We start from the raw sequence: 27,596 nt of genomic DNA, 5'->3' as shown, positions 1-27,596 counted from the left end.
TCAACTATTGACTCCAGCTACCGCTGTGTTGCTACAGAGTGACGCAAAGTGACGAAATTGAATGGGAGTAATTAAGCACCAATTGATTTGATCTACTTCGAAATACATCTTGAAAGAGACAAACAAGCAAGTCCTGACATTTCAAGCAAAATCTTTATTGAGTTCTGTACCTCTATAAATGCATGAACCATAATTCGTGGTAAGAAACAATCCGCTCCAAACCAGCAAGCTAATTCGGACTCTCGGTAATAGCTACATGGACAAGATTGCCCAGTGAGGTGAGAGTAGTTTCGTCCGATAACAGGGTAAGGAAAGGAACATCAACCTTGAAAGCCTGGTAGAACCAGGTCCGGAATTCTGCTGCCAGCATACTATCCATTCCGAACTTAGACAAGGCCTTGGAAGGGTCAATCTTGTCAGCCTGTTGGAGAACGAGATTGGAAAAGCGCTTCACGATAAGGTGGACGATAGCCTCAGAAACAGACTGTCCTTCATGGCCATTCTCCAGGGCAGCGGCCAGCTCAGCCGGCATGCCGGATCCATTCTTCAGATCCTTGTCGCTGTCACTGTCGAGAACAGCAGCAAGAACACTGGCGCGGGGATCGTTTAGAGTCGGGTTGGTACCGCTGAAGCCAGCCTTCTGAAGAAGCTTAAGACCCAAAGGCTCCAGACCAGTCAGCACATGGCAGGATGCCATAGTATCATACGGTGTGCTGTTCTTGTTGCAGAGGGCGATGTCAATGATTTGCAGCAACTCATCCTCATTAATGGCCTGGATACCCTTTCGTAGGAGAAGGGCTTCGATCTCTGGATTCTCATGCAAATATCCTACCTCCGAAATCATGCCCAGGCCAATCGAGATGCCCGGTAGACCCTTGCTTCGCAGGAAACGAGCAAAGACATCCAGGAAGTAGTTTGCGGCGCAGTAGTTGCCCTCTGTGGCTGTTCCAACACTGCCGGACACGGAGCTGGTCATCAAGAAGAAGTCAAGGTCATCTGTTCTACCCTGTAGAGCATTATAGAGGTTCCACGAGCCGATGAGCTTGGGGTCGATTCCGGTGTGCCAGTACTCCACAGGCATCGTAGTCCATAGCGCTTCCTGTGAGGAGTTAGTATTCTTGAAGACAGAAAGGCAAACGGAATGACAAACGTTGAGTCCCATTGCGGCTTGAATTACACCCCCGACAGGTCCCTTGATAGCAGCGACAGCTGCCTGAACGTCAGCCAAGATGCTGACATCTCCACGAACAACTGAAACGTATGCCCCTTCTGCCTCCAAATCTTCTACGAGTTGTCGGGCGGCCTTTCGGTCGGTTCCAGTTCGACCGACGAAGACGAATTTTCTGGCGCCACGCTTAACCATCCATTTTGAGATACTGCGACCTAGCCCACCAAGACAACCGATCATAAGATAGGTCTTGTTTGCACTGAATGTCGCATCATGTTTTGTGGGTAGAGTCTATACTGTCAGTCCTTATGCTGAAAGGGGTTGAGTGGCATCGCGTCACTTACCGGGATCAGCGTGCTCGCGTTCTCCAGAGAAATAGCAATTTTGCCAATGCGGTTGCCCAGTCCAAAGAAACGGTACGCCTGCGTGATCTCGGAGACATCAAAGACCTTCAACGGCTCGATGGCTTTGATCTTCTTCTGCCGATAGAGGGACAGAGTCTCGGCGAGCAGGCTATCGTATATTGTTAGCAAGAAGATTATGAATATTGCTTGAGAAGACCAACCTTGCAGCGATACGGTTCAGCTTTGGCTGATTCTCGTCGGAAAGCTCACTGAGATCGAAGGCAGAGAAGGTGACATTGCGGCGGAACATCTCCATGTCCAACTTTCCTGCATCGACGATATCCTGCTTCCCAACCTCAATGAACCGACCCCACGGAGCACAGACCCTCCAACTGTCATGAAGAAGATCACCAGTGAGAGAGTTGAGTACGATGTCCACACCCCTGCCTCCAGTAGCTGCGAGAATGGCCTGTTGGAATGAGGAGTCGCGAGAATGGAAGATGTGTTCCCACTTCAGATTGAATGTCTTTACGAGATAGTCTTTCTTCTCCTCAGTGCTGACAGTCGCGTAAATTTCCGCATTAGCCAGCTGGGCAATCTGAATGGCAGCATTGCCCAGGCCACCCGCTGCCGAGTGGATCAGCACAGATTCTCCCTCCTTGATATGGGCGCGATGATGCAGAGCATAGATAGCAGTGGAGAAGACCAAGGGAAGTGTGGTCATGACGTGAAGTTCTTCGTCATCTTGCAATTTTTGACACGCCCATTCTGCGAATCGCTCATGCGTCAAAAAGTGACCTGGTCCCATTGCGACGACGCGGTCACCAACCGCCAGTCGCTCAATGCCGCTGTCAGCCACCCGGGTCACGATACCACTGCACTCTAATTTACACACGGCTTCTTTCGTGTTGACCTTTCCAGCAAGGGCATAGAAGTCCTGGACGTGATCAGTTACTGATAATCAGGGATCGGGCGAAGAAGAAGAAGCTATCGAAAATCTGGTACGTACCTTGGCGTTCAATCCGACAGACTTCACTTCGATTTCGACAGTACCTGGCTTCAGAGGCGAAAAGTCTGGCGCCTCACGGCTAAATGCAAGTGTGTCAAACTGACCAACGGTTCCAATGGTCAAGCGAGCTGGCATAGCCTCGCCCAAGGGGATAAGCGCCGGCACTTGGCCCTGCTTGTCGCGAAAAGCCCGGTTCATCTCCTCCTCTGGCAGCATTCGGCTGATGTGGAGAAGACCGTTTCTCTGGACGTACTCGAAGTCTGGGCTGCTTGATTCAACAGATCCACGCAGAACGGTGGATATGTTTTGCAATGTCTGCAGTGATGGCTCCACAACATCAAGGTCGAGCATTGTAATCTGCAACGAGGGCTGTTCCAACATGAGCGCTCTGGAGAGTCCCGACATCAGTGCAAAGTCTGGGCGTGTTCCTTCCATATTGTCGCCACCAGTAAGCCACAGAAGACTGAGGGCGTTGTCCGTGACGAGCTTGACATATTGCATCTCTTCTCCAGTCAGGGTTGAGAGAACCGGCCGAGTTAATTCAATGGTAGAGATAACAAGAGTCTTTGGCGTAATAATGCTGGCGGTCAGGTCTTGGAGGAGAACGCGCTTTACCACCAAGCCGACCTCGCGCGAGAGATACTCAGCTAGCGCATCGTTGAATGGCTCTTGCGCTGTCTCTTCAATGATCAGAATGCCGTGTGAGCCAAGTTCCCCTTTTTGATCAGAGAGCAACCTAGACATCTCCAGCTTCTCTCCAGTAGCTGTGGTCGTACTGACAGTCACAAACCCATCCAAGGGCTCGGACACGTTGGAAGCCAGGTTCAGGATAACGCCACTGGACGCCACAAGTTCCACCAGATGGGAATATTGCGTGTCAGTAAGAGTGCCTCCCGCAATCACAAGGTCGTATGTCTCTTGTCCACTTGACTTGACCTGCTTGCCTTCACCGAGGGGCTGCTTGCCGTCCACGATCTCCAAAGAAAGCTCGCCTTCTTCGGAAAAATGGCCCCTGGCGTACGACCGGAATCTTTTGAATGCGTTATCCACTCGAAGAACATCCAAGAATTTTGCTGCAAGGTCGTCCGAGTTGGTGGCATCCAGAATCTGCAGTCTGGGATTCTTGTGGGAGATAATGTCGACCATGGCGGCAAATTGGTCAACGCCAGTCTAGGAGAACAATAAGTGAATATTTAGATCTTTGAAGCGTTTCGGGGCTAATCTACTTACCTGTTTGTAAGAAGAGAGATACTGGGCTAGCCCATCGCTGGACAGAGTGGTTACATCGGGCTTCCATAGGAGTCGAAGCATTGGCTCCCGCTCCAGTTCATCGGTCACCTGCGCGGCTCCTTGGTAGCCAGTCACCCGAACATTCTTCAATACAACGCAAGGTCGGTCGTTGTTATCATAGAGACAAGTGTTGATCATGTATGCAGCAAAGCCAATTCTATCCGTCTCCGCATCGATGTAGACAGAATCCTTTGGTGGAGTCGAAGGAGCTTGGAAGTAAGCCTCTTCAATGGATACCGGGACATTAGCTCGAAGGTTTCTGATAATGCCCCCCGTGCTGGCGATGATGCCGGCTTGCAGCATTACATCAATGGTGATGGGGTGAACCAAATATGTCGATTGAGTCTCCTTCCCCTCTCCACCACCCTGCAAAAGCTGGGTCTTTGCGCGGCAATGTTTGCCAACCCTGGCCCTCGGAGTTTGAATCTCTTCGAGAGCCGCAAATTGGGGACCGTAGCTTAGTCCAACCTTGGTGAACTGTCCGTACCAGTTCCGAATGGCAAGAGCCTCAAGATCAATGTTTTCCGGGAGAAGACTGGGCTTGGCCAACTCCTGCGTGTCGGCAACGCTGAGTTTACCGGTTGCGTGAGTGGTAGTGATGCCATCCTTGTAGCTGGTGATCTCGAACTCCCACCATGTCTTGGAGTTTGACGAAGCAGAGATAGCCATCGGATGGATCTGAGTGAAGATCTCGACGCCTGGGGCATTTGAGTCTGCAGAGAGTGGCAGGGCCTTGAGAATTTGGAACTGTCGTAGAGCGATCGATCCAGGATCCGATGACTTCCTTCCCGTGACTTGGCAGATAGCCTCAATACCCATTGCAATGTAGCCCGCTCCTGGAAAGACAACAGTGTCCTCCAGTTTGTGGTCAAGAAGCCAAGGGTTGTCTTCAGCTTTGAGGACATTCCTCCACGTTGTGAGGAGTCCATTGCCTCCCGGTTTCTGCGAGCCGAGAAGGTCATGGTGCAGGTACTTACGCTCACGGTACTCAGTACTCGCACGGCCTTCACTCCATAGAAGAGTGTCATATGTCCAGGCGTACGGCGGTAGGTCTTTAATGACCTTGCCCTGTTTGTGCACGGGATACTTGGAAGTATTCCGCGCTGAAGAAGTTGTAGAGGTCTCCACATAATTGACTTGAGCAAAGTCAATTGCATGGCCATGCAAGTAAAGGTTACCAACTGTATTCAACAAACAAGTGACGGCATTCTTGTTTCTGGTGAGAGCGGCCGAGTAGTTATAGTTTCCAGGTTTAATGTTCAACTTGGTCATGGTCTGCTTGATGGGTAGCTCCAGAGCTGAATGGGGGCCGAGTTCAATCAGGTGGTATTTGGTTCCCTTGATGAGACCCTCAACCGCATCACTGAACCGGACAGGCGACTCGAGGTTAGCTCTCCAATATGAAGGCTGGACCTTTCCAGTCACCTCCTGGCCAGTCACAGAGGAGATCCATCGGACTTTGTTCTCCAGCCGAAAGGGCGGGGGAGGCGGCAGATTGTCGACAAGCATATCTTCGTACTGTTGACCGAGTAGGACCATGTGATGAGAGTGGTAGGCACGATCATTGGTGTTGAGCTTGCGGGCGAAAATGCCCTTCCCTTGTAAATGAGCTACAATCTTGTCGATTCCATCGGCATCTCCACTGATAGTGACGTTCTCTGGAGAATTGATGCAGGCGACTTTGACCGCATCCGACAAATCCAAGCTGTCAATCTCAATCTGCGCCTGATCCTTCCCAATACCCGCAGCCACCATGCCTCCCTTGGTTGGAAGTTGAGAATGTCCAACCACATAACCACGGTAGTAGGCTATGATAATTGCGTCTGTTGCACTGAGAAGACCAGCAGCATATGCAGCGGCAATCTCACCTGACGAGTGTCCAATAACAGCCTCTGGCTCAACACCCCACTTACGCAAGAGTTGAATAAACGCGATCTGAATTGCTGTACAGACAGGTTGAGACCGAGTGACATGGTTGATCTGAGATGTCTCCTTCGGGTCCAAGAGAGCTTGTCTTAGGGTCCAGTTTGGAGCGTGAGGAAGCCTTTGCAGAGCATTGTCCAGTTCAACCAAGCTCTTACGGAACGAAGGGACTTCTTCAATGAGCTCTTTGCCCATCTGAGCCCATTGGGCGCCTTGGCCCGTAAAGACAAAAGCGAAAGGAAGCTTGGTGTAGCTTGCTCCCTCAGTTGGGAGGACAAAGCTCTCCGAGCGCAGGTTCTCCCGGAGAGTACTTTGTCCAGCAAGCGTGAAGGCTCTGCACGAAAGATTGGACCGTCGGACACCGAGGGTGTAAGCCAAATCAACAACGTTGACACTGTCAAGATCTAGCGAGGACAGATTGCTCAATTGACTTTCAAGGGATGCGACCGAATTAGCTGAAACTGGAAGAATGAAGGTTGACTTCATTTTCGACAGAGCTTCGGAGGAGGGGCCCTTGCGTAGTGGAATATAATTGTCAACGGCTTCCAAGATGGCATGACTGTTTGCACCACCGTATCCAAAAGAGTTAACACCGGCCCGACGAGTTGGTTTCTCAAGGGACAGGTTCTCAGCTGGCCATTCGGTCGATTCTGTGACGATCTTGACCCCCCATTCCTGAGCCTTGATCTTGGGATTGATCTTCTTGACGCCGATAGTGGGTGGGATAACGCCCTTCTCGAGCGCCATTGCGACTTTGAAAATGCTAGAAAATCCCGACGCCGCCTCGGAATGGCCGAGGTTTGTCTTGACAGAGCCAACGTGCAGAGGAGCTTGAGCTGGCCGCTTCTTGAACACTCGAGACACGGCTTCCAATTCGATAGGGTCTCCCACGGCGGTTCCGGTTCCGTGGCACTCGACGTAACTTGTTTCGTTGTATTTGTATTCCAGACCGGCTTTCGCGTAGGCCTTGCGAATAACAGCCTCTTGCCCGTCAGAGCTGGGGAGGGTGATTCCGTTGGTCTTTCCGTTGGCATTGACCGCTGATCCACGGATGATGCCTCGAATAGGGTCATTGTCTTCAAGCGCCTTGCTTAGCTTCTTGAGGTAAACGGCACCAATTCCATCGGCACGCCCATATCCATCTGCTGAAGCGTCGAATGTGTGACATGTTGACGTGCCGGAAAGGACACCTGCCTTCATCGTGCCAAGGTGCTGCTCCGGCGCTTGGACCAAATTTGCACCAGCTGCGATAGCCGCGTCGCATTCACCTGCGTCAATAGCGGCACAGGCCATATGAACAGCATACAGAGAGGAAGAGCAAGCTGTATCAAGGACCACACTACAGTGACTAGTTAGAGTCTTGTATCCTTAGGGTCAGGCTTAATAGCATGCATACCTGGGTCCCGTGAGGTTGAAGACATGACTGATTCGGTTGGCCAGAATGGTCGTTCCCATACCAGTAGCATTATAGCGATGGAAGTAGTCGGCCTCCTTCGCTTGCATAGTAATATAATCAATAGTGAAATTGCCAACGTAGCATCCAATGTTAGCTGCGGAGATGTCCTCCAGTGTAGCGCCGGCGCTCTCAAAGCATTCATAGCAGACCTCTAGCAGCTTACGCTGCTGAGGATCCATGAATGTTGCTTCCAGATTGTTGATGCCAAAGAAACCATTGTCGAACTGGCGAATGTCCTCTTGAATGAAGTATCCACCTTTTGTGTTCATGCTTCCAGGTCGGTTGCTGTTGGGGTGGTAGAAGCCATCAATGTTCCACCTTAACGGCGGAACGTCACATTGACCGGAGCGCCCTTCGACCAGGAACTTCCAGAGATCTTGGGGCGATGCAATGCCACCTGGAAGTCGGCAACCTGTAAAAGGGATTAGTTTCTGCTGGTGAAATCCGGCAGATAGGCAAAAAGAGCGCGGAGAAGAAGAGAGGAAAGAGAGAGAACGAAGGTGCTATTTCCTGGAGCGGAGGTCACGCGGGTACACTTGATATCTCCCACGGTAGCAAAGGTAGCAACAATTAACACGGACAGACATACCCATGCCAATGATGGCAATCGGTTCGCACTTTGAGGCATCATCGACTTGGACCAGGGCAGGAGGGGTCGATGCTCCACTAGTGCTAGAAGAACTGTCACCTTGAATATAGGGCGACATGATTGATCGTATGGTATGATATGTTCCGCAGATACCTTTGCTTTGGATCTCACTTGATGGCTCTCAGTTCAGTCTGAGTTTCCTCTTCCTATGGTCTCTATATATATCTATATGGACGGCTGCCAGTGCTTATCTTTGCAGCGATCCCACGCGCGAGACATACACTTGGCCTCCTAGTCCGATTCTTAGATTCATACCAAGCTGTGATTTGCAAAATACCAACATGAAGTCGGCCTGCTTCCCCGAGTCTAGTCCCGTCAGGCGAGGCTTACATCGGACTGTCTTACTAGCACTCAACTGTCGGATGTCCGTCCGATATGGACCATCCATGTCCGATCTGTCTCCAGAAAATTCCAACGCGCGCTGCTACCCATCGCTTCCCAAGTCTCAAAGGTTGATCTATTCTGTCTGATATCTGAACAGTGGGTTTCATAAACAGATGGTCATAGGAAGACCGACCTCTTGTCATATTCTTGCCTACCTTCTACAACAGCAAAATGCAGCCCTCAAAGTTTGCACTTATTACAGGGTAATCTAAATGACCATATCCACAATTGAATTCTTTCCTGACCTTTGTAGCTGCGGGCGCGGTGGAATTGGCCATGCCCTTGCTTCTAGGTTGAGGGAGGAAGGCAAGTAGTCCATTCAGTTATTTTCCTAGGCTCTCATCTATCATCCTTCTTACTGTTCTTTCATTAGGTATTGAAGTTATCGCGACTCTTCTCCCCCATGAGGATGACGAACATCTTATTTCGAAGGGCGTGCACGTCACCCGCACTGATGTCACCAAGGATGAGAGTGTAGAGGAGCTCATGAAAACGGTCCAGCAGCTCTCGGGGGGAAAGTTGGACATACTTATCAACAATGCGTGAGTGCTATTCTAGTCTTCCAAGTCTAAATGGCAGTCTAATCATTTTCTACAGGGGAATCTGTGAGTTTCTAGATTGTAAAGCAAAATTGATATTGATTCGACCTTCCTATTGACCATTTTATAGGCTATACCATGCCTGCGACAGACACCGAGGTGGCCGAAGTCGAGAAAATGTTCAAAGTAAATGTCTTCGGACCCATGCGAATGGTGCACTACATGCATCGTTTTGTGATCGAGGCAAAAGGCGTCATTGTCAACATTGGTTCCATCGGAGGGGTGTGCCCTTATGTATATGGGGCATCTTACAATGCCAGCAAGGCTGCTCTGCATCACTATGGCAATACACTGCGTGTGGAGATGCGTCCATTTGGGTATGACACCACTTTCGCCTCATCACCGCGTGATACTGACCCATGCAGCGTTCGTGTCGTGAACATTATCAGTGGGGAGGTACATACCAACATCCTCAAAAATGACCATGGCAGAAGCCTACCAGACAGTGAGTCTGAACAGATGTAATTCTATCCAAAGGAGCGGTCATCTCAATGACGTGGTGTTATAGATTCAGTTTATTATCCGATGAACGACGCTTTCCAGGCGCATCTCTACCGAAAGCCAGGTGAGCCCCACGCATTCTGCCATGGTAGCAATAGACTTATTGGTAATTCAGATGGCATTATCCCCAATGAGTATGCAGCTGGTGTGGTAAAGGAGATATTGAAAAAGTCACCAGCACCCTGGTTTTGGTTTGGTGCATCATCAGGCATGATCCGGTGCATTGATGCCTTTCTGCCGCGAACATTTTGGGTGTGTCCCTATTTTTCCCTCTAAGCTAATTTCAAACGTCCGGGCTAATGGTGACTTGTGACTTAGGATTGGTTCTTTGGCCGCTTGTTCAATCTCGGAAAGTTGGCTGATTTGCAGTCCGGTGGAGTGAAGCTAACTTGATATGAGACACCCCTTAGTCCAAATGTTTCTGGAAAGAGTAATTCTGGGAATGAAATGAAAGGAAGCTATCTAAACGCTAAATGTGATCCCGCTACGTAAAAGTAAAAAAAAAGAATATTCATCAATTAGTCCGCCATTGAAGGGACAATTGAGTCCGGTTTACGACATCTAGACGGATATCCGGTGCTCCGAAGCGGAGGACCGTGAAGCACGATTGAAAAGCGCTGCAAGTGCTTACTATGCAGCCAATTTGACTGCGGCGTCAGACTATATCAATCGAAGAATTCTATAACCTTGAACTATTGGATCTGCCGTGGAGTGCAAGAACAGACAAGCCAAAATGTCCATTGATGGGTTTGCGTTGGTGACTGGTGCGGGTGTGTACAGAATGAGGAACTCCCAGATCAGAGCAGGATTAACTCAGGCTCTAGGAAGCGGAATAGGACGTGACTGTGCCTTGGCATTCGCTAGTGAAGGAGCCAGAGGCGTCGCCTTTGCGGACATCAATCTCACAGCGGCACTGGAAGCTGCCGAAGAGAGCAAGGCGCAGGCTACCAACTCGGCTTACCGGGCTATTGCTGTGCAGGTGGACGTATCAAGTGAAGAAAGCGTCCAGCACATGGTGGATACCACACTGAAAGAGTTTAACCGCATTGACTATGGCGTCAATAGCGCAGGAGTGAGTTGGTCTCCACTCCGGAGGATTCGATCTAATGCATGTCATACTGCAGCTCGGAATCAAACAGGCCCGACCAGTGTCCGAAACATGCATGGCGGAGTTCGACAATCTGATGTCCGTCAATGTTAAAGGTACCATGCTGTGCGTCCGTGCTCTTAGCCGAGCGATGAAGAACCAAGAGGAACGCCTCGTGGCTGGTCGGACCGGGCCGTGCAGCGTCGGTCGGGGGAGCATTGTCAACCTCGCCTCGGCAAACTCGGTTGTTGCCTTCCCCGAAATCGTCCAGTACACTGCAGCGAAGCATGCGGTGCTTGGGATTACGAAGACGGCTGGTGCGAATTCCCCGGACCCGAAGACTGCAATGCAGGCTAACCCCGCGCAAGCTCTAGACAATGCCCCTCACGGTATCCGGGTTAATGCAGTTTGTCCGTCGTGGGTGGAAACCCCGATGATCGATAAGGCTTTTGCGGGAAATCCCGAAATACGTCTAGCTTTGTCCGCCAGTATTCCTGCCGGACGCCTCGCTCGCCCCGAGGAGGTGTCCAATGTGGTCTTATTTCTGAGTGGTCCGAAATCTAGCTATGTGACGGGGGTCGGGTGGCTTGTCGATGGCGGAACCACCTTGCAGATGAAACACGGATGATAGACAGGACAGGCGTTCCTGAGATCTTGCTGATTTCCATTTCTCACTACAATGTTCTTTTCTTGGTTTCTGCTTATCCAACGGACCCTTGTTTCTCGTCTTGGCCCCGGGTCGGATATCCGCTCCGGGGTGGACCAACCCCGACTATTAATGATGACAAGATGAAGATCCGACCATCCGTTACGAGAGGGATCAATCGAGTAGAAGACTGGTAGGACTCGCAGGCCGAGCAAAAAAGCAGTCGTAGTCTCTCGTACAGTTCAGTACATTCCAACAAATTTGGCCAGGACCGATAGCCTCAACCTGCATGTTATCATCATGGAAGCCAACAGCCCAAAGGTTCTTTCTCTTCTCCCAATTTGGCTTCCGGCAATTGCGATAGCCGGTATAATCTATACCTACTTTCGATCATGGTATCGTCTTCGCGCTTTCAAGGGACCATGGCTAGCTGGCTTGACAGAGGCTTGGCTCTTTCACACCACGACGACCGGGGAACTGCATCTGCGACTATACGAGGTCAATAAGAAATATGGTCCGTACTATCCAACATACTGAGCCGTGTTCTTATTCGACATCGTCCAGCGCTGATAATATTGAAGGTGACCTGACTCGAATTGGGCCCAACTGGCTCATGACAAGTGACCCAGAGATAATTCGCTACATGAGTGCAGCAAAATACAAGCACCAGAAATCCTCTTGGTATGCATCTTTGAAGGTCGATCCTTATGTGCATAGTGTCTTCTCAGAAACTAGCCTGGAGAAGCATGACAAGCTGCGAGTTAAGATGCAATCCGGGGTATGCACTGCACTCCACTCCACTTTGTTGAATATCTCAAGTATTTGCTAACAAGTCGGGAAAAACTCATACAGTATTCACTAAAAGAAAACCGAGATCTCGGTATTAAAATTGATGCCGAAATCGCTTCTCTCGTTAGCCTGATTGAGAAAAAGTACATCTCCACGGCTGATGAGGTTCGTCCGATTGACTTGGCGCAGGCAGCTCAGTATTGGTCACTGGACGTTATTACCAGTATTGCTCTTGGTGAACCATTTGGGTATCTTACAGAAGACAAAGACATGTATGACTTTGTGAAAATTATCCAAGGCGAATTACCGCTCGCGACAGTCTGCTCGTCGACACCCACGTTGGGAAATCTTGTTTTTGGATCGGGACTCGTCAACCTTATAGGGCCAAGTCCCAAAGATGAAGCTGGGCGAGGTAAACTCATGGGGTAAGATGCGGCTTCTTACATTCCCCTCTTGGGATTCAAACTGATCGACGGTATAGAATAGCGAAGAAGGTTGTCGGCGATCGGTACGGTCCCAAAAAGGTCGTACGAGACGACATGCTAGGAACTTTCGTCCGAAACGGGCTCGACCAACGTCAAGCTGAATCTGAGATTCTCACTACCATGTATGTTCAAATATTCGCTCTTCCCCATCATACGCAATGTGACATGTCACTCATTCCGGAAGTCTGGCTGGATCCGATACGACGGCTACCGCAGTTCGCGCAACCATGTTACATATCATGACGAACCCTCGAGTCTATAACAATCTTGTACAAGAGATCCAGAAAGCGGAGAGAAATGGGTCTATCTCATACCCCATAACATCCGCCGAGTCTCGCCAAATGCCATACGTGCAAGCGGTAATCAAAGAAGGCTTGCGAATCCATCCGCCCATTACTGGCCTATTGACCAAAGTAGTCAATCCAGGCGGCGAGACAATCAAAGGCCGCTTTGTTCCGGGGGGGACTGGCATTGGACATTGCGGATGGGGAATCCAACGTCATGAGGTTTTCGGGACTGACGTTGATGTTTTCCGGCCTGAGCGATGGATCGAAGCATCTGATTCGCGGAGAAATGAGATGGAGAGAACCATGGAGCTGGTTTTCGGCACCGGTCGATGGGGCTGTCTTGGAAAAGCAATCGTGATGGTTGAGTTAGACAAGATCTTTGTCGAGGTTAGTTTTGCTTTGCATCCTTCCTGAGAAGTCAACCCCCTGACTAACGAACCTGAAGCTTCTTCGAAGATTCGATTTTGAGCTCATGTACCCTGGATCCCCGTGGAAAACTAGCAATTTCACTCTTTTTATGCAGAAGGATATGTGGGTACGCGTCACAAAGCGTGCCACTTAGGCGTCGTTACGTCGCAAGGGATGAGAATCAAGCCTGCCAGTACTGAACGCATTTAGTAAACCTTGACTCCATTATGGGATCTCCTATTATTGTCTTAAGCAAGAATACAAGCTACTCTAGTGTCCCATTTGGGTTTTGGGCCCTTGGTCGTTGGTGATTCCCGAAACTTGCGATTAGTTTGCTACGAGCCAGAACTTCGCTGAAACGTTATATTCCTCTATCACAGCTCCTAGATCAATATGAGTATTATGTGTCTTGTACTATTGTTTATACAACGGGTATGTCTTAAAGCGCCTTGTAACCGGTTGCCGCAGATTTCAGCTTCGCTTAAAATGTTAAAAGCTTGTTGAAGGCAGTCGTGCTCGCCTTACCGATACCCATAGCTCACTACTTAGTAGCGAGCTCAACATTCCTGGCTATTTATAGATAAATACCCAATGCTGCTGGTGGAGTTGTGATGCAAAAGAAGTAGAAAGCAGAGCACTTGAAAAAAAAACCCAGTTCAATATCATAGAGAGAAATTGCATGAAGATTCGGGATGTCAAAAATGCGAATATTCCCTAGAAGAATAGGTCTTTTCTACTACTAAGAGTATACAAGACATACACTTCTGATAAGGTGGTCCCATCTCCGTCTGAGTAGATATCGACTTCTTTCTATTCCTTTCTCCTCTCTTCTCTCGTCATGCTCATACTCCTTCTGCCTCGGCCATTGACCCCTCTGAGCACATACAGGTCCTGTCCAAAATCCGTCTAGTGATCGTCTTCAAAATCAGGGGAAAGCTCATTCAGCTCAATCTTGAATTCCTTGCCGTTAATGGGATCCATAGGTTGGCAATCCAACAGCACAAAAAGCATACGCCCAGGCTTATCGGGCGACAGGTTGCGCCATCGGTGAGCCGTGGCGCGTTGAACAAGGACATCGCCTCGCCGCATAGTACGCTTCTCACCACTGTCCAACTCAACCTCGAATTCTCCTTCGATAACTGTGCCATAGTCCAACGACATGGCACGGTGCATGGGCGACTCCACGCCAGGTGCGAAGTCGATCATGCGCACAAGCGTACCACCAGGGACGTGGAGACCCGGCTGAGAAAGGATCACTCAGCAAAATGTTTTACTAGTCCTCAAGTGTCTAAAGGAAACTCACTGCATTGTTCTTTGCCCAGGTGATATCGACTTCGCCATTGAGATTGACTGCTGCTCCATGGGTTGTGTAAAGGATGTTTTGGCAGCCACGGCCGTTCGCCATCAGGGCCTGATGGTCGCCATTATCAGCAGGAAGAAAAACTCCTTCACCTTGAGCATTGTGAGTGGTGATGAAGCGCTTGATATCGGGCAGACCTGCTCCGGGGAATTGAGTAAAGGGACCCGGAGTGGCATAGATATCGGCGTAGACTTTGGACGACATTTTCAATAGTATGCAAAGTTGCTAATCTGGATAGTGAATCATGACACAAGGTTGAGAATTTATGTCGAGAACTGAGAATCTCTAAATCGGACTACATCGGAGCTCCGGTTTGCATCTCCTTGCCCGAAGCCAAGTGTGCGGCATTACATCCCAAGTGCGGCGTCCGATCCCTGTTTTTCCGAATCATTTTACTCAATTCAAATAGAGCTTACGCTCTTTTTAATGTTGGAGCACTGCCACCATCTTCTGGAGCTCAGCTGCGCGGAGCAGAGCTCAAACAACCTTCACCTTCAATCACTTCCACATTCTCCTTCCTGTACTCCCAGAATGCAAGCACCGAAGATTTTCATCACCGGTACAACCGGGTATCTCGGTGGTACAACTCTTGACTTGCTGTCAAAAACTTTCCCAGCCGCAGAATACTCTGTTCTGGTGCGAACAAAAGAACAAGCTGACGCCATCACATGGGCCTACCCCTTCGTAACGACAATTCTGGGTGACATATCCTCGATGGACATTGTGACAGCCGCCGCAGATGCAGCCGATATTGTCATCGACATTGCTGGAGACAATGAATCGGGCATTCATAACATTTTGTCCGGGCTAGCCGGTAAGCGGGACAAGGGCACGTTGATCCACGTCTCCGGGATCACCTGTCTCCTTGACCCAGTCAGTCTCAATCTAGGCTACGCTGCACCTCGTGTCTACAACGATGCGGATGACAAAGCGGAAATCGTGTCCTTTGGATCGGATCGGGAACACGCAGCGCTAGACCAGAGCATCATGCGGGCTCCGGAAGAAATGGGCGTCAAAACAATCATTCTGAGCTCTTGCCAAATCATGGGCAACGGTTCGGGACCATGGAAGAAGGAGTCCTTTGGCCACGGATACGTTAAGACAGTCCTCGGACGTGGAAAAGGTTTTGTGGTCGAGAAGGGCGAGAATGTGTGGAGTTGGTGCTCTGTCCGGGATGTCGCTTCCGCCATCGTCTTCACCCTGGGCAAGGTTATCAGTGGCTCTCCGGATATAGAGTATGGACAGGATGGGTATTACTTTGTCCAAACTGGAGAAGTGAGCTTCAGAGAGCAGGCCCAGGCTGTGGCGACGAAGCTCCAGCAGCTTGGTAAACTGGACACCGACGCCATCGATGAGTTGACTGTCCCTCATGCGACTGAGATCCATCCCTACGCCGGCCTTCTATGGGGGGCAAGCTGTCGTAGCAGAGCTGCTCGTCTGCGGTCTATTGGATGGTCACCTCAGGAGACAGACTGGAAACCTCTTATGGATGAGACTGTCGTTGCGGTCGCCAGTGTTTGACCGGCAAGGTTGCTAGGCCACTCGGAAACAGGGTTGTTTTCACTAATGCATTGAATCTTAAGTAGGTAAATCGTAACCATCCCTGGTGGCTGCTGTTATCGTATCATTGTCTACACAAATTCTTGGGAAGATTTAGAAGAAGTTCTGTAGTTAATCAGACAAAAAATGCTGGTTTGAATCGAGGTAGGAGAGAATACAACTGGCTCTACAACCTTGGATTATCGCAAACTGAAGCACGCCAGCCTAAGTGCTTAGTACTCTGTTCGGACCTCAGGATCAACATCATGCAAGACTGCAATGATCTCTGCCCACACCTTCTTTCTCACGACCGCCGCCTCGGGGCTTGTGACGATATTGCCAGGGCTAAACACACATATCAGCGGCGCGAACCATCAGTTCTTGGACAGAAGGGACGACGTACTCTGTGATAACCTGATTCTCCAACCACTTCCCATGCGTCTCCACTCCCTGGCTTGCTGCATGCAGCAATGTTTTGCTGCCCTCTTCCACCGTCCTAGCAATTAGAGCTTGGATCAGCTTCAGGATCCACGGGGCCTTCTCCCTAGTCAGGAGATCCGATTTGCAGAATCCCGGCGCCACGGCATTGACAATCACAAGGGGGTTTCCGGACTCGTCGCGAGGCACAAGTCGAGCTATTTCGATGGTAATGAACAGATCCATGAGCTTGGTGACACCGTAGCGCTCGGTAGCTCCGCCTGCAGCCTGGGATTTCTTCCACTGCTTCTCGTCATTCAAGGTGGAAAGAATGTGCTGCTCATTCCGCTCGGGAAATTTGATTGACTTGTGGATATCGCTCGTAAGAAGGGTCAGATGCGGTTGTGCTGATGGATCTCGCTCTTTTGTTTGCAGTAGTGCCGGCAAAAGCTCCAGACTGAGGAGCGCGGTCGATAAAACATTGACCTGGATCCCTCTCTCCCAACCATCGTGGGTAACAGCGTACGCGACCGACGCAATGCCAGCATTCATGATAGCCATGTCCAGTCGGCCGCCCTCCATGACGTGTTTGCGAACTCGAGCTGCGAAGCCTTGGACGCTAGCAAATGATTCGAGATCGATCGGCCATACAAGGACCTTTCCCTTGTCGGTGCAGCCGGTGCTTGCTTCGATGTTCGCTTTGGCATCTTCACCCTTGCTCAGGGTTCGAACGCCCAAAATGACCGTGCCGGCGCCCAGGGCGAGCGCATGTCTGGCAGCTTCCCGACCGAGGCCAGTGTTCGCACCGGTGATGAGGATAGTCTTCCCCTGGATTACCGAGGGAGCTGGGAGAGTCAGCCTGGTGAAGAGGAGGCCGAATAAACCACTCATGTTGGTCTGTATGTCCCTGGTATCGAGCAGAGGATTGAAAATTCAGTACTCCGTAAGCTCTTAGGAGTATGGAATGTTGTTTATTTCAGGAACTGGAGACCTGCCTGGACGCCTTGCATCATGAGACCATTCTCAGGGGAGGACTGAAACTTCTACCCGACGGAGAAATGCCTGACCGATGAATCAATCAGGGCATTGCAGCCACCCTTGCCTGACTTCTTTGTTTCTTTTTTCTGTCTCGTCATTCAGCACCTTCGGAGTCGGATGGAAGTCAGGCCGAGTCCGCCAGACAATGCAATGTACGGAGATAAGCATTCTACGCCGGTCTCATCACGTGGATATATGTCCTCAAGCTATGGACATATACTATTGGATGTGAGCCTGTATATAAAGTAGGCTTTATTGGTGGTTTAATGGTCGAAATACGCTGTTATTCCTGTACCGATTTTACATCTTTGAGACTTCCAAAATGTCGTCGACAGCTGTGATTACTGCCCAGGGGACCGACTCGTCGCGGGGGGGTGATTCACCTATAGATATGTCGGGAAAAGAGAATGAACTGATAGCTGAGGGGATTCTTGAGAGCTCCCAGAGCCCTCCACGGGATGTTCATGGACTCAAGTGGGTGCTAGTCGGTAAGTGGATCAAGGACTGGAGAGGTGAAAAGATAGATCAGAAGTGACTGACAATGCCTGGGTATTGCTAGTTATGTCGATCTTTTCTTGCGTGTTTCTCTTCGCCCTAGACAACACAATCGTAGCGGATGTGCAGCCGGCAATTGTTAAAGAGTTTGAGGATCTAGCAATGCTCCCATGGCTGTCCGTGGCTTTTATGCTTGGAGCTGCCAGTACGCTCTTGGTTTGGTACTTATCTAGTCCGCTCCTATATTCCGAGGTCTTACACTAATAAATCTTCAGGGGTAAGGCATATGGTCAGTTCAATTGTAAATGGCTCTATATTGTCACGACCGCCATTTTTGAGGTTGGCTCGGCGGTCTGTGGTGCTGCCCCGACCATGAATGCGCTCATCGTGGGACGTGCAATCTGTGGTCTGGGAGGCGCAGGCATGTACCTGGGTGTCATGACCATCCTCTCGATGCTCACTACGCCTACTGAGCGACCAATGTATCTTGGAATGGTTGGCTTAACCTGGGGAGCAGGCACAGTGTATGCAGCACCTGTATCAACAATGTCCTGTTTGCTTTGGCTATATTCTGACCAATGCTTCTAGCCTCGGACCCATTATCGGTGGTGCTTTTACAGATAGCTCGGCAACCTGGCGCTGGTCCTTTTACATCAATCTTTGCATCGGAGGTCTCTTTGCCCCGGTGTTTATTTTTATGATCCCCAGTGTCGACCCCCGTCCAGGAACATCACTCAGAGACCGACTCGCACAGATTGACTGGCTAGGCCCCATCATGTTCATCGGCGCCTATGTCTCGGGCATAATGGCCATTGCCTTTGGTGGAGTCCTTTACAAATGGAGTGACAGCCGTATCATCGGCATGTTTGTGTGCTCCGGAGTCCTCTTCATCCTCTTCTTCATTCAGCAAGGATTCAACATTTTGACAACGTACCACAAGCGGATCTTTCCAATGCAGTATCTACGAAACAAAGAGATGATTCTTCTCTTTATTGAGACTGCCGCAGCCGGAACCTCCTCTTTTGTTCCCATTTACTTTATTCCCCTTTACTTCCAATTTGTGAAGGGTGATGGTGCCCTGGACGCCGGAGTGCGTCTACTTCCCTTCATTATTCCAATGGTGGTGTTCAACCTCGTGAACGGAGTCGGCATGAGCCTGTTAGGCTACTATATGCCCTGGTACCTCCTTGGTGGCATATTTGTCCTCGTCAGCGGCGTTCTGCTCAAAATCACCACTTTGACGACCAGTGTGGGTCAGATATATGGTGCCCTTGTTATCGGCGGTATTGGAACTGGTGTCTTCTCCCAGGCTGGGTTTTCTGTGGCGCAATCTTTAGTTCCTCCCGAGGAGATTCCCATGGCAGTGGGCTTCATGACCTGTGCTCAGGTGGGAGGCTCGGCCATTGCTCTCTCCGTTGCCAATACTCTCTTCCTAAATCGTGCAACCGTTGAGATTATGGATCTGGTTCCAACTGAAAGCGAGACCAACATCCAGGCCATGATTTCCGGCGCAAATGCTGCACTCCTGGAGTCGCTGAGTGCGGCCTTAAGAACTAATGTTTTGAAGGCCATTGTCAACGCGATTACGGATGCACTGATCCTGGATCTGACTGCAGGATGCATTGCTGTTTTGGTGGCTGTTTTTCTGCGACGCACAAAGATGAGTCAGACTCATGGCGCGGTGGGAGGTATGTGAGAGAGGATTGGTGCACTCAGTCTCGGAACACTTCGGCGCAGTATCATTGAGTTGTTGCATACAAGCTAGTATAAATAAGGTATGATAGATGTTGTACTATGTTAGACTTAGCGTAAAATTTTACAAGATATGCAGTCCATTGAACATTGTGCACACCCGCAGTATAATCTCATGGGGCTAAAAATGCATGCATTGATATACACTGCCGCTTTAAGAATGCCCAGCAACCATCCCTGTCTACATATATGTACTCGGCAGAGTCACCCCTATCCCCCAGTCATTATATTCTAAGGACTATGTCTGCCTGATTAGCCATGTAATGAATCCTCGCTACCAAGTAAAAACCTAGCGGAGTTCTAGGAGACAATTGTAGGGGCCCAGGACATCCAAAGAATGATGTTCATTAGTAATGGCTAGCGATAGGGACTTGATTCTAAGTCCGTACATAGGTGGAACATCTAGAGACTCAGTAGAAGGAGGGGCTAGTCCTTGGTCCGTAGTAACAGAAGCGAAGCCCAAGTCCTTTCAAAAATGCCCAATTAATTATAGGACTGTAGACACGACACCTGGTAGTTACACTGATAAGACCATTATCTGCATGCACATGGGCGTCTCATCCTTCAACCGCCACCCAACGGATCGGGTCGATTGTGAATGGATAATTCATATGCTTACTGTGCCTACTCTGCATTAGTAGTTTTGCTGATGTGTTAGAGCATACTAATCCCGAGCTTTGCGTTCCGCCTTGGCTCTGAATCAAGATCCCTCATAGGAACAAATTTACGTCTAGCTCTGTCATCTCAAGATGTGGTGGGGTTACCCAATTCTCTATAAGCTATTACGCAAACTACTTACGAACCTGAAGACTCGGCAGAAGAAGTTTGTTCGGAGATAAGGAACTAAATGTACTTGGTATGTGTGGCTGCTATCTACCGTAGTGCTGAGTCTGACAGGAACTAGATCCCTGTACAAATACGACTTACAGGACGCTCGGAGCGGCCGGCCGCAGAGAGCATTGAAGCCATGTGTAGGTAGGGAGGTGTCCTGAGTGGAAAATCACATGTACTAGATATCACGGCCCTGCAAAAAAATTAAATCAGAAACACATTGGATACAGCTAAGATTCCTTATGGGCCATTTGATTCGAGAGGGTTTATCTTACAATCGCGTGTTGCATGCGAGCGCTAGCTGATACACCCACCACTTCCCAAGGTTCTCTCTTCGTTTGTCCTATCTTTTATTTAACCCTCAGTATGCCGCCCCCTCCCCTAGGACAGGTCAGATCGACCTTGTCCTGAGATAACAGGTTACAGGGCCATTATTCGGATAATGTCGCAGTTGGCATCCCCCGCATGTACCCCGCTGGATTCAGTCCTAGCATGTGTACACTGCGCTAGGTCCAAAGTTAAGTGCGACAGAAAGGTACAAGGGGCCACCTTTCCAGGAATCAGGATATCACTGAGAAATAGGCTAAGACGCAGCGAACTAGGTACCATGCTCGCGATGCAAGCTGAAGAAGCTCACCTGCCAAACTCGGGTTCCACAGCGAGGCCGAGGACCGTCGTCTGCCAATAATGATAATCCCCAAGCGCCGCCATCCACCGACACCAGTGAGAACTCCGATCCCGTCGAGTGCGATCCGGTTACATCTACCACCACCGATGCAGGTCCCAAGTCGACCTCACAATTTTATCCTACGGGAAATGGCGTATATATCGACTGGTCTCATTCAATCCTCCACGATTGGGCCAGAAATCGCCCCAGAAGCACATCGGAGGCGGACCACGTGGAAGATCCTTTGGCGCGACTCATAGCGGCTACATCTCGCGTAGATGAAAGCTACCCTCCCAACCTCTCTCTCTCTTCACACCCTATGCAGCCGGGGATGTTCGGCGCAGCTGATGATTTCGATTTTGTCGTTCCAACTCAAGTGCTGTCAACGACAACCAAGCTGCCTGATCTTACCGGGATGCCTTCGTGGAATCACGCACTTCCTGTCTCCCCGGGCGCGTTGGCAAGGTCGACAAACGACGACGGAGACTATGCCATGGATGACTGCGTTCCGCCAGCGTCTTTGTTCCCGTCTCTAGACGGTAGTCTTCCCAATCATGACCAGTTGCATACGCTAGAAGGCTGGCCACTCTTTCAATGCAATCCAATTATGCCGTCGTCTGCGTGCGAACCCGCAGCCGCGAACCACATCAGAAACCTAGGTTCTCTGCTCAGGGGTGGCAATATACCGATCCAACAATGCCCAGTAGCTGATTCCCACACCGTCGTTGAATCTCTCCTCACCAGCACTAGAGAGAAGCTCATCGCTGCCTTGCAGTGGCTTTGTACTGAGGCCCAAGAGCTATACGGCCTGCGAGGTCAAGACAACGGGGTTCGTGGCTTTGCTGAGCCATCTATTGTCGTGTTGCCTCCCCCACCCGTGCTAGACTCCCTTTTGAGGGCCTACCTCACCAGCTATGAACCATACTACCCCTTTATACCTACGGTGTCCTTGAATGAGCGCATGGAAGGCGGAAACACTATCTTGCCAAGCATGCAATTGTTTCTTATGCTCGCCGGCGGTGGTATGACGGCCGGAGCTGGTGAGACATGCGTGCAATTGGCGCATGGGCTGCTTGAAATATGCCGCATTTCATTACGAAACCTCATCGAGCAAAACGCCATTTCGGCGTTGGATCACGAGGTCTCGCAGTGCGCGCTTCTAAACCTTCTCGTTTCCGCGTGGAGTGGCGACAAGTCGCAGATGGATGTAAGCTTTCTCTTCTTTTTTCCTTTTTGGCTTGATTAGCCCCTGCGAAAGGATCTGCCACTGACTGATTTAGAGACTGCACACTATCAGAAATCGATGTTCTTAGAGGTAAGGCATACCTCAGTCCGTCCAAAGTCACCCTTCTTACTCTTCAGATGCATTTGAAAGCAATGCACCACAACCATAGACAAGCCCAGGTCGCCCGCATAGAATCCTTTAATGATGTCCATCAGTCCTGGGAGACATGGAAAGAACAGGAGAGGGCAAACAGGTAAATCATCTTTTTCCCGCCGCTAAAGAAAGCAGGGATAGATTAACGAGTGAGTAGAACTACGCATGCATGGCTGATCCTGGATCACGAGATATGTCTCTTCCAAGATGCTCCATCTATCTCATTTCTCTCCTCCGCCAGCCTCAACACACCGATTCCAAGCCCAGATGACGCATGGCAGGCCCCTTCCGACAAGCATTGGATCGAACAAATGCCATCGTCTTTGGGTCGAGTCACAATCCCTCCTTCTCTCAGCGAATGGGTGGAATGGTTCTCGGAAACGAACTATTTTAGCACCAAGGCACATATTTCCCCTGTCAGACTGCGACTGCTGCTCTGTCATCTTCAGAACCAAGTGATCCAACTGCGATCCGCCATGGACACAGCCGCGGGTAGAGGCAGTACTCACAGAGGATCCCAGCACATGTCGATTGTTCTCCTTTCAGTGCAGGTACAAGGGGTTCAAGAACTTCTACACAAGTGGTACGAGCTTGCCAAAATGCACCAGCCAAATGAGACGGCCACGCCAGTAACTGCTTCCAACATAATGCTCTACCATCTCATCATGCTCAATATGATCGTGAGTTTCCCAGAAATAGAACGTCTAGCACGCAGCGGTCGCGACAATGAAGGGGCTACCGGATCGTCGAGAGCTTTCCCCACTAAACACGCCTACCACTTGGAGAATCCACGACAGATATACTTTCACTGCGGACAAGTGTTGCGCCATGTCCGCTCCGTACCGGAACCTGCTCGTCCGCCCTGGTGGGCTGGTGCCGTGTATCGAGTGGCACTGATCACCTGGGCAAATAGCATGGCCTGTGCCGATGGGGACGAAGCCCAAAACCGGAGAAATATAGACACTCAAGCCACGGTGGCCTTGGATATGCTTACGCCGGATCATGCATCCATCGTAAGCTATCTAAATCATGAAGGCGGCATTCCTGTATTTGCGGACTTGAATGGCGCGATAGTACCCCTCGACAACTCTGTCGGTATTCTACAGCACTTTGCTCGTTTCCTTGACACAGAGAACAAGACAAAGTTCACGCTCGGAGTTCAGCAAAAGTTATTCACTATGGCACGTCGGTGGGAGAGTGGAACTCCACAAACTTTGCCATTCACGATTTGAACTGCTCTTTTCTTTCCTTTCATGTCCCGCGTATATGGACCACTTTTCATTAGATTTGGCACGCGGTTATGTTATTAGAAGCAGCTGCCAGGGCTGGATTTATTTACACATGCATACACCCACTAATAGAGGAAGATGCGAGGCTACTTGAACTTATCCTTAAACATCCCAGGTAAAAACAAGTTATCAAACGCCATTCATTTATATACGGGAGAGGTACGCAGGAGCATCCATCTCTGAACAGCTGTTTCTAGTATGCATTCCTGATGCTACCTTTGACGCATATTCGTACTATCTTAGACCATTGAATTTCGCAAGAGAATTACACATTATCCTCTCGGGAAGAATCCAGCCTTGTTTATTCTACAAAAACCTGCAACCTTTCGCCAAGCGTGAAGCTTTTTTAGGGCCCTGGAAAATAGATTAGTGCACCTGAATGTATCCCATCCCTCTGACCCGCAAAACAGCCACGCTGATACTGGTACCCGTAACAACGACAAAATAGCATCTGATCGTAAATTACCAATTAACACTACTGAGAACGCCTCGCTTCCATCTTGGTCTCATTTGGTTGAACAAATAGAGTAGAACGCGAAGTTAAAGCCTTCAATGTCAAGATACGCGATTCAAGAAGGATTCCGGCTAGCGCTGCACCCGGCTCTAAGCCTCTACCATCAATCGCAACAGGCTCTGGCCATAGTCGGTGTTCTGGGTGAGTTGTTGGGCTACTAGACTAGTACCTTAATGGATGGATAGCAAGTGGGTTCTGAGCAGGGATCGGACTCCTTCGGTCTGTGGAACGGGTAAGCATGCTTAATTCCTTTTGCTCGGGCTAATTTCTAGCCGAGTCCGGAGGTGGATCTGGTCTCTTTTTGTTTTTTCTTTTCTCTTTTCCTACGTCTGCAGAGGAAATCGGACATTGAGACCTGGCAATCGGGTTGAGTCGTTTCATTGTCTACCTGTGTCCGTACAGGGATCGGATGTTCCGAAGTACCTAGAGGGACCCAGGTGCCCGATATTCATGAATCGGTCTGCATATTTCTCCGTTTATCAAAACATATCGGAAGCTGATGCTCGATATTGATATCTCTCTGGCTGACAATATCTACATAGATGCAAATCCACAACTTTCGAATCCTTCAGCTACTTTGAGAAACTGTCAGATGTTTTAGCTGTATCTTACACAAAATCAATACATGTAGTAGACATGAGTACTAGTCAAGTAGTAGTAGTAGTAGTAGTAGTAGTAGCAGTAGTAGTAGTAGTAGACTCTAGGGCCAGTAGATACTGGTAATACAAATACTTTCTACATACAAAACTCATCTCAAAACCACGTAGTTCTAGTGTGAGCAGAATAATCAAATGTGAGGCTGATTCCAAGTTTAGGTACACCCAACCATTGGCTACTGGTGATGAGTTCATGCAGATAGAAAGTATAGCATCTGGGCAAGGAATCTGGCCAACTTCGTTCGTTTCTGTAAGGTCCACCCACGTGGTTCGCCCACGCGGCAGACCCGGATCCCCAGGGGCCCGCGTGGTATTATGCCAGCGCCGAATGGGGTTGAAGCCAACGACGAATTGTAAGCCACCTAGACTAGCTTAGCATCCTGGTTCAGTCCCATTGCGAAGTAATTCTCGAGATCTCGTGTCGGATGGCTGCCTTGGATAATGGTCTGATGGACCCAGCGATTATGATCCGATACCTGGAACTCCGATGAGGCTTCGGCGTGGTTTTCACAGCAAATTGAATTCGATGTTGCTATATCCGTGTTGGACAGGGCAGGAAACACGGTATAACTTCAATCTATTTATCTCGTCGTTCTACTTTTACAGGCTCAACTTCACTTGGGAAATTCGAACATCTCTCATCGCCCGCGATGCGCCGTTTCTTCTGGTGGCTGGCATTGGCAACTGTGCCCACAATTGCAACAGCTTTTCGTTCTTCTTCTGTTATTGAGCAGCGGTCCACTGCTTCGTTCAGTTTGACACCTGCAAGGATCATCACTCAACTGGGTCCAAAATTGTCTGCCAATTCTTCTATTTTTTGTCAAACCGATCCACGATGGTTCAATGCAACGGAGCGCTGGCAGGCGTATTCTCAGCCCGATTTCCTTGTTGTGGTTGAGCCTGCTAAGGAGTCCGATATTCCCATCATAGTATGTCTTTACTTCCTTTGCGGTAAAAGATTGACTTGGTTAATCGATTTCCGATGCAGGTCAAGTATGCGAATTCACACGGCATCCCATTTCTTGCTGTCAACAGAGGTCATGGTTCCACCGAGACGCTGGGCAGACTGAAGAATGGTATTGAGATCTCGATGGCCCAACTCACAGACATTAAGATCGCCGACGATAAGACCTCGGCTTTCTTTGGTGGTGGTGTATGGGATGGGCAAGTCATCGCTGCCCTTTGGGCGGAAGGCTTTGTTACCGGTACTGCTGAGCACCCTTTTTCACGAGTGCCGGCCTAATAGTCAATAGGAACGGGAAGTTGCGCTTGTGTGGGCGTCATGGGCCCTGGACTTGGTGGAGGCCATGGTCGCTACCAAGGATTCTACGGGTTGATCATTGACGGATTGATTTCCATGAACGTCGTTCTGGCTGATGGGTCAGCCATAACTGTTTCTAACACCTCGCACCCTGATCTCTGGTGGGCTATGCGCGGGGCCGGCCATAACTTTGGCATTGTGACTAGTTTCCATGCTGAAATTCACAAACGCACTGTCGATGAATGGTACATTACTGAATTCGTCTTCACCCAGGATCAGCTGGAATCAGTCTTCGAAGTTCTCAACTCCCAGCAACAGAATGGCGGCCAGCCCAAGGAGTTGATGAACTATGGTGTCTTCACTTGGGCTTCTGAATTCAGTACGACAGAGGTGAGCGTTGCGTCATCCCATTCCACTTCAACACTAATGGTCATCGACAGCCTATTCTGGAGTTTTTCATCCACTATGTCGGCTCGGCTGAGGAGGCTGCACCGTACCTGAAGCCGTTCCAAGATTTGAATCCTCTATACTCAAAGGGCCAGTACTATGCCTATCCCGATGTGCTTGATGCAACCGGCACTGGCATGAACAGCCCAATGTGTCAAGACGGCCACACAAACATGCAGTTCCCCTTTGGCTTACTTGAGCACAACATTACTGCCACTCGTCAGATCTACGACTATTTTAGAAACGTCACCACTTTACAGCCGCTGTTCAAGCAATCCATCGTCGTCTTCGAGGCTTATTCACTTGAGGGCGTGAAGGCTGTCGATCCAGCATCTACTGCTTTCCCTCATCGCGATGACAATATCCTATGGTGAGCATCTTCCTGGAGCAAAACCAAGACCCGTTTGACTCACACTCATAGTGATGTTCTTGTTACCTATGACCCCGACAGCTCCCTTGATGCGGAAGCAATCGCCATTGGAAAGCAGATCACGCAGTTCTGGGCCGATGGTCAGCCTCACCGCCAGCAACACACTTATGTCAACTATGCCTTCGGTGATGAGCCTCTGGAACAGATGTATGGAGATGAGCCGTGGCGATTGAAGAAGCTGCGTGCTGCCAAGGCTAAGTATGATCCGCATAACGCTTTCCGGTTCTACAACCCTATTGTCTAGGGAAGGGAAGCGGCCTGGAAGTCTGCCTGAGAGGCGTTTCCTGGAGCCTTGTGCACGCAAAACGTAGCATAGCCTGCAAAGGCATCGCTTGGATGAAGATAGATTGGTTTATGAGTAGCAAAAATAGAGCTGTATTGTCATAGAATTAAATGCAATTAGAGTTGCATAACCGAACTACTAAAATCGAATCCAACCCTTACCGAACCCGCAGCGGTTTGATTTCGGTGCCTAGCCAAGGGAATCGCACCTGTTT

The 27,596-nt window shown here is 49.7% G+C and overlaps 8 protein-coding genes across 8 annotated transcripts; 5 read left to right on the top strand and 3 right to left on the bottom strand.

Moving 5' to 3' along the window:
- Positions 1–229: 229 nt before the first annotated feature.
- On the bottom strand, positions 230–7,897 carry ALT_7315 (type I polyketide synthase; the record flags this gene model as incomplete). Its single annotated transcript, XM_089600231.1, has 8 exons — positions 230–1,099; positions 1,151–1,459; positions 1,513–1,681; positions 1,734–2,449; positions 2,522–3,691; positions 3,752–7,073; positions 7,131–7,602; positions 7,780–7,897. The coding sequence occupies 8 exons, from the start codon at positions 7,895–7,897 to the stop codon at positions 230–232; spliced, it is 7,146 nt and encodes a 2,381-aa protein (XP_089455416.1).
- Positions 7,898–8,394: 497 nt separating this feature from the next.
- Positions 8,395–11,038, top strand: ALT_7314 (SDR family NAD(P)-dependent oxidoreductase; the record flags this gene model as incomplete). Its single annotated transcript, XM_089600230.1, has 7 exons — positions 8,395–8,426; positions 8,559–8,765; positions 8,821–8,828; positions 8,893–9,267; positions 9,331–9,387; positions 10,148–10,395; positions 10,448–11,038. 7 exons carry the CDS (start codon positions 8,395–8,397, stop codon positions 11,036–11,038), a joined length of 1,518 nt encoding a protein of 505 aa, XP_089455415.1.
- A 318-nt stretch (positions 11,039–11,356) lies between these two features.
- ALT_7313 (cytochrome P450) lies at positions 11,357–13,179 on the top strand (the record flags this gene model as incomplete). The annotated part of the gene is made up of 6 exons (XM_033560570.2): positions 11,357–11,570; positions 11,638–11,834; positions 11,909–12,270; positions 12,327–12,452; positions 12,515–13,004; positions 13,063–13,179. 6 exons carry the CDS (start codon positions 11,357–11,359, stop codon positions 13,177–13,179), a joined length of 1,506 nt encoding a protein of 501 aa, XP_033416461.2.
- Positions 13,180–13,931: 752 nt separating this feature from the next.
- Positions 13,932–14,589, bottom strand: ALT_7312 (cupin domain-containing protein; the record flags this gene model as incomplete). Its single annotated transcript, XM_033560571.2, has 2 exons — positions 13,932–14,267; positions 14,329–14,589. The coding sequence occupies 2 exons, from the start codon at positions 14,587–14,589 to the stop codon at positions 13,932–13,934; spliced, it is 597 nt and encodes a 198-aa protein (XP_033416462.2).
- Positions 14,590–14,916: 327 nt separating this feature from the next.
- Positions 14,917–15,906, top strand: ALT_7311 (uncharacterized protein; the record flags this gene model as incomplete). Its single annotated transcript, XM_033560572.2, has 1 exon — positions 14,917–15,906. The coding sequence occupies one exon, from the start codon at positions 14,917–14,919 to the stop codon at positions 15,904–15,906; it is 990 nt and encodes a 329-aa protein (XP_033416463.2).
- A 251-nt stretch (positions 15,907–16,157) lies between these two features.
- ALT_7310 (putative short-chain dehydrogenase) lies at positions 16,158–17,232 on the bottom strand (the record flags this gene model as incomplete). The annotated part of the gene is made up of 2 exons (XM_033560573.2): positions 16,158–16,269; positions 16,328–17,232. The coding sequence occupies 2 exons, from the start codon at positions 17,230–17,232 to the stop codon at positions 16,158–16,160; spliced, it is 1,017 nt and encodes a 338-aa protein (XP_033416464.2).
- A 469-nt stretch (positions 17,233–17,701) lies between these two features.
- Positions 17,702–23,734, top strand: ALT_7309 (MFS transporter/fungal specific transcription factor domain-containing protein; the record flags this gene model as incomplete). Its single annotated transcript, XM_033560574.2, has 7 exons — positions 17,702–17,867; positions 17,939–18,095; positions 18,150–18,398; positions 18,463–19,562; positions 21,160–22,331; positions 22,565–22,602; positions 22,660–23,734. 7 exons carry the CDS (start codon positions 17,702–17,704, stop codon positions 23,732–23,734), a joined length of 3,957 nt encoding a protein of 1,318 aa, XP_033416465.2.
- A 1,877-nt stretch (positions 23,735–25,611) lies between these two features.
- Positions 25,612–27,343, top strand: ALT_7308 (FAD-binding oxidoreductase; the record flags this gene model as incomplete). The annotated part of the gene is made up of 5 exons (XM_033560576.2): positions 25,612–25,890; positions 25,950–26,166; positions 26,215–26,612; positions 26,663–27,039; positions 27,091–27,343. The coding sequence occupies 5 exons, from the start codon at positions 25,612–25,614 to the stop codon at positions 27,341–27,343; spliced, it is 1,524 nt and encodes a 507-aa protein (XP_033416467.2).
- Positions 27,344–27,596: the final 253 nt, after the last annotated feature.

Source organism: Aspergillus lentulus (assembly GCF_001445615.1).
Source record: "Aspergillus lentulus DNA, contig: Alt13, strain: IFM 54703, whole genome shotgun sequence".
Lineage (NCBI taxonomy): Eukaryota > Fungi > Ascomycota > Eurotiomycetes > Eurotiales > Aspergillaceae > Aspergillus > Aspergillus lentulus.
Note: the sequence above shows the minus strand (reverse complement) of the source record. Positions and strands in the feature narration are given on the sequence as shown.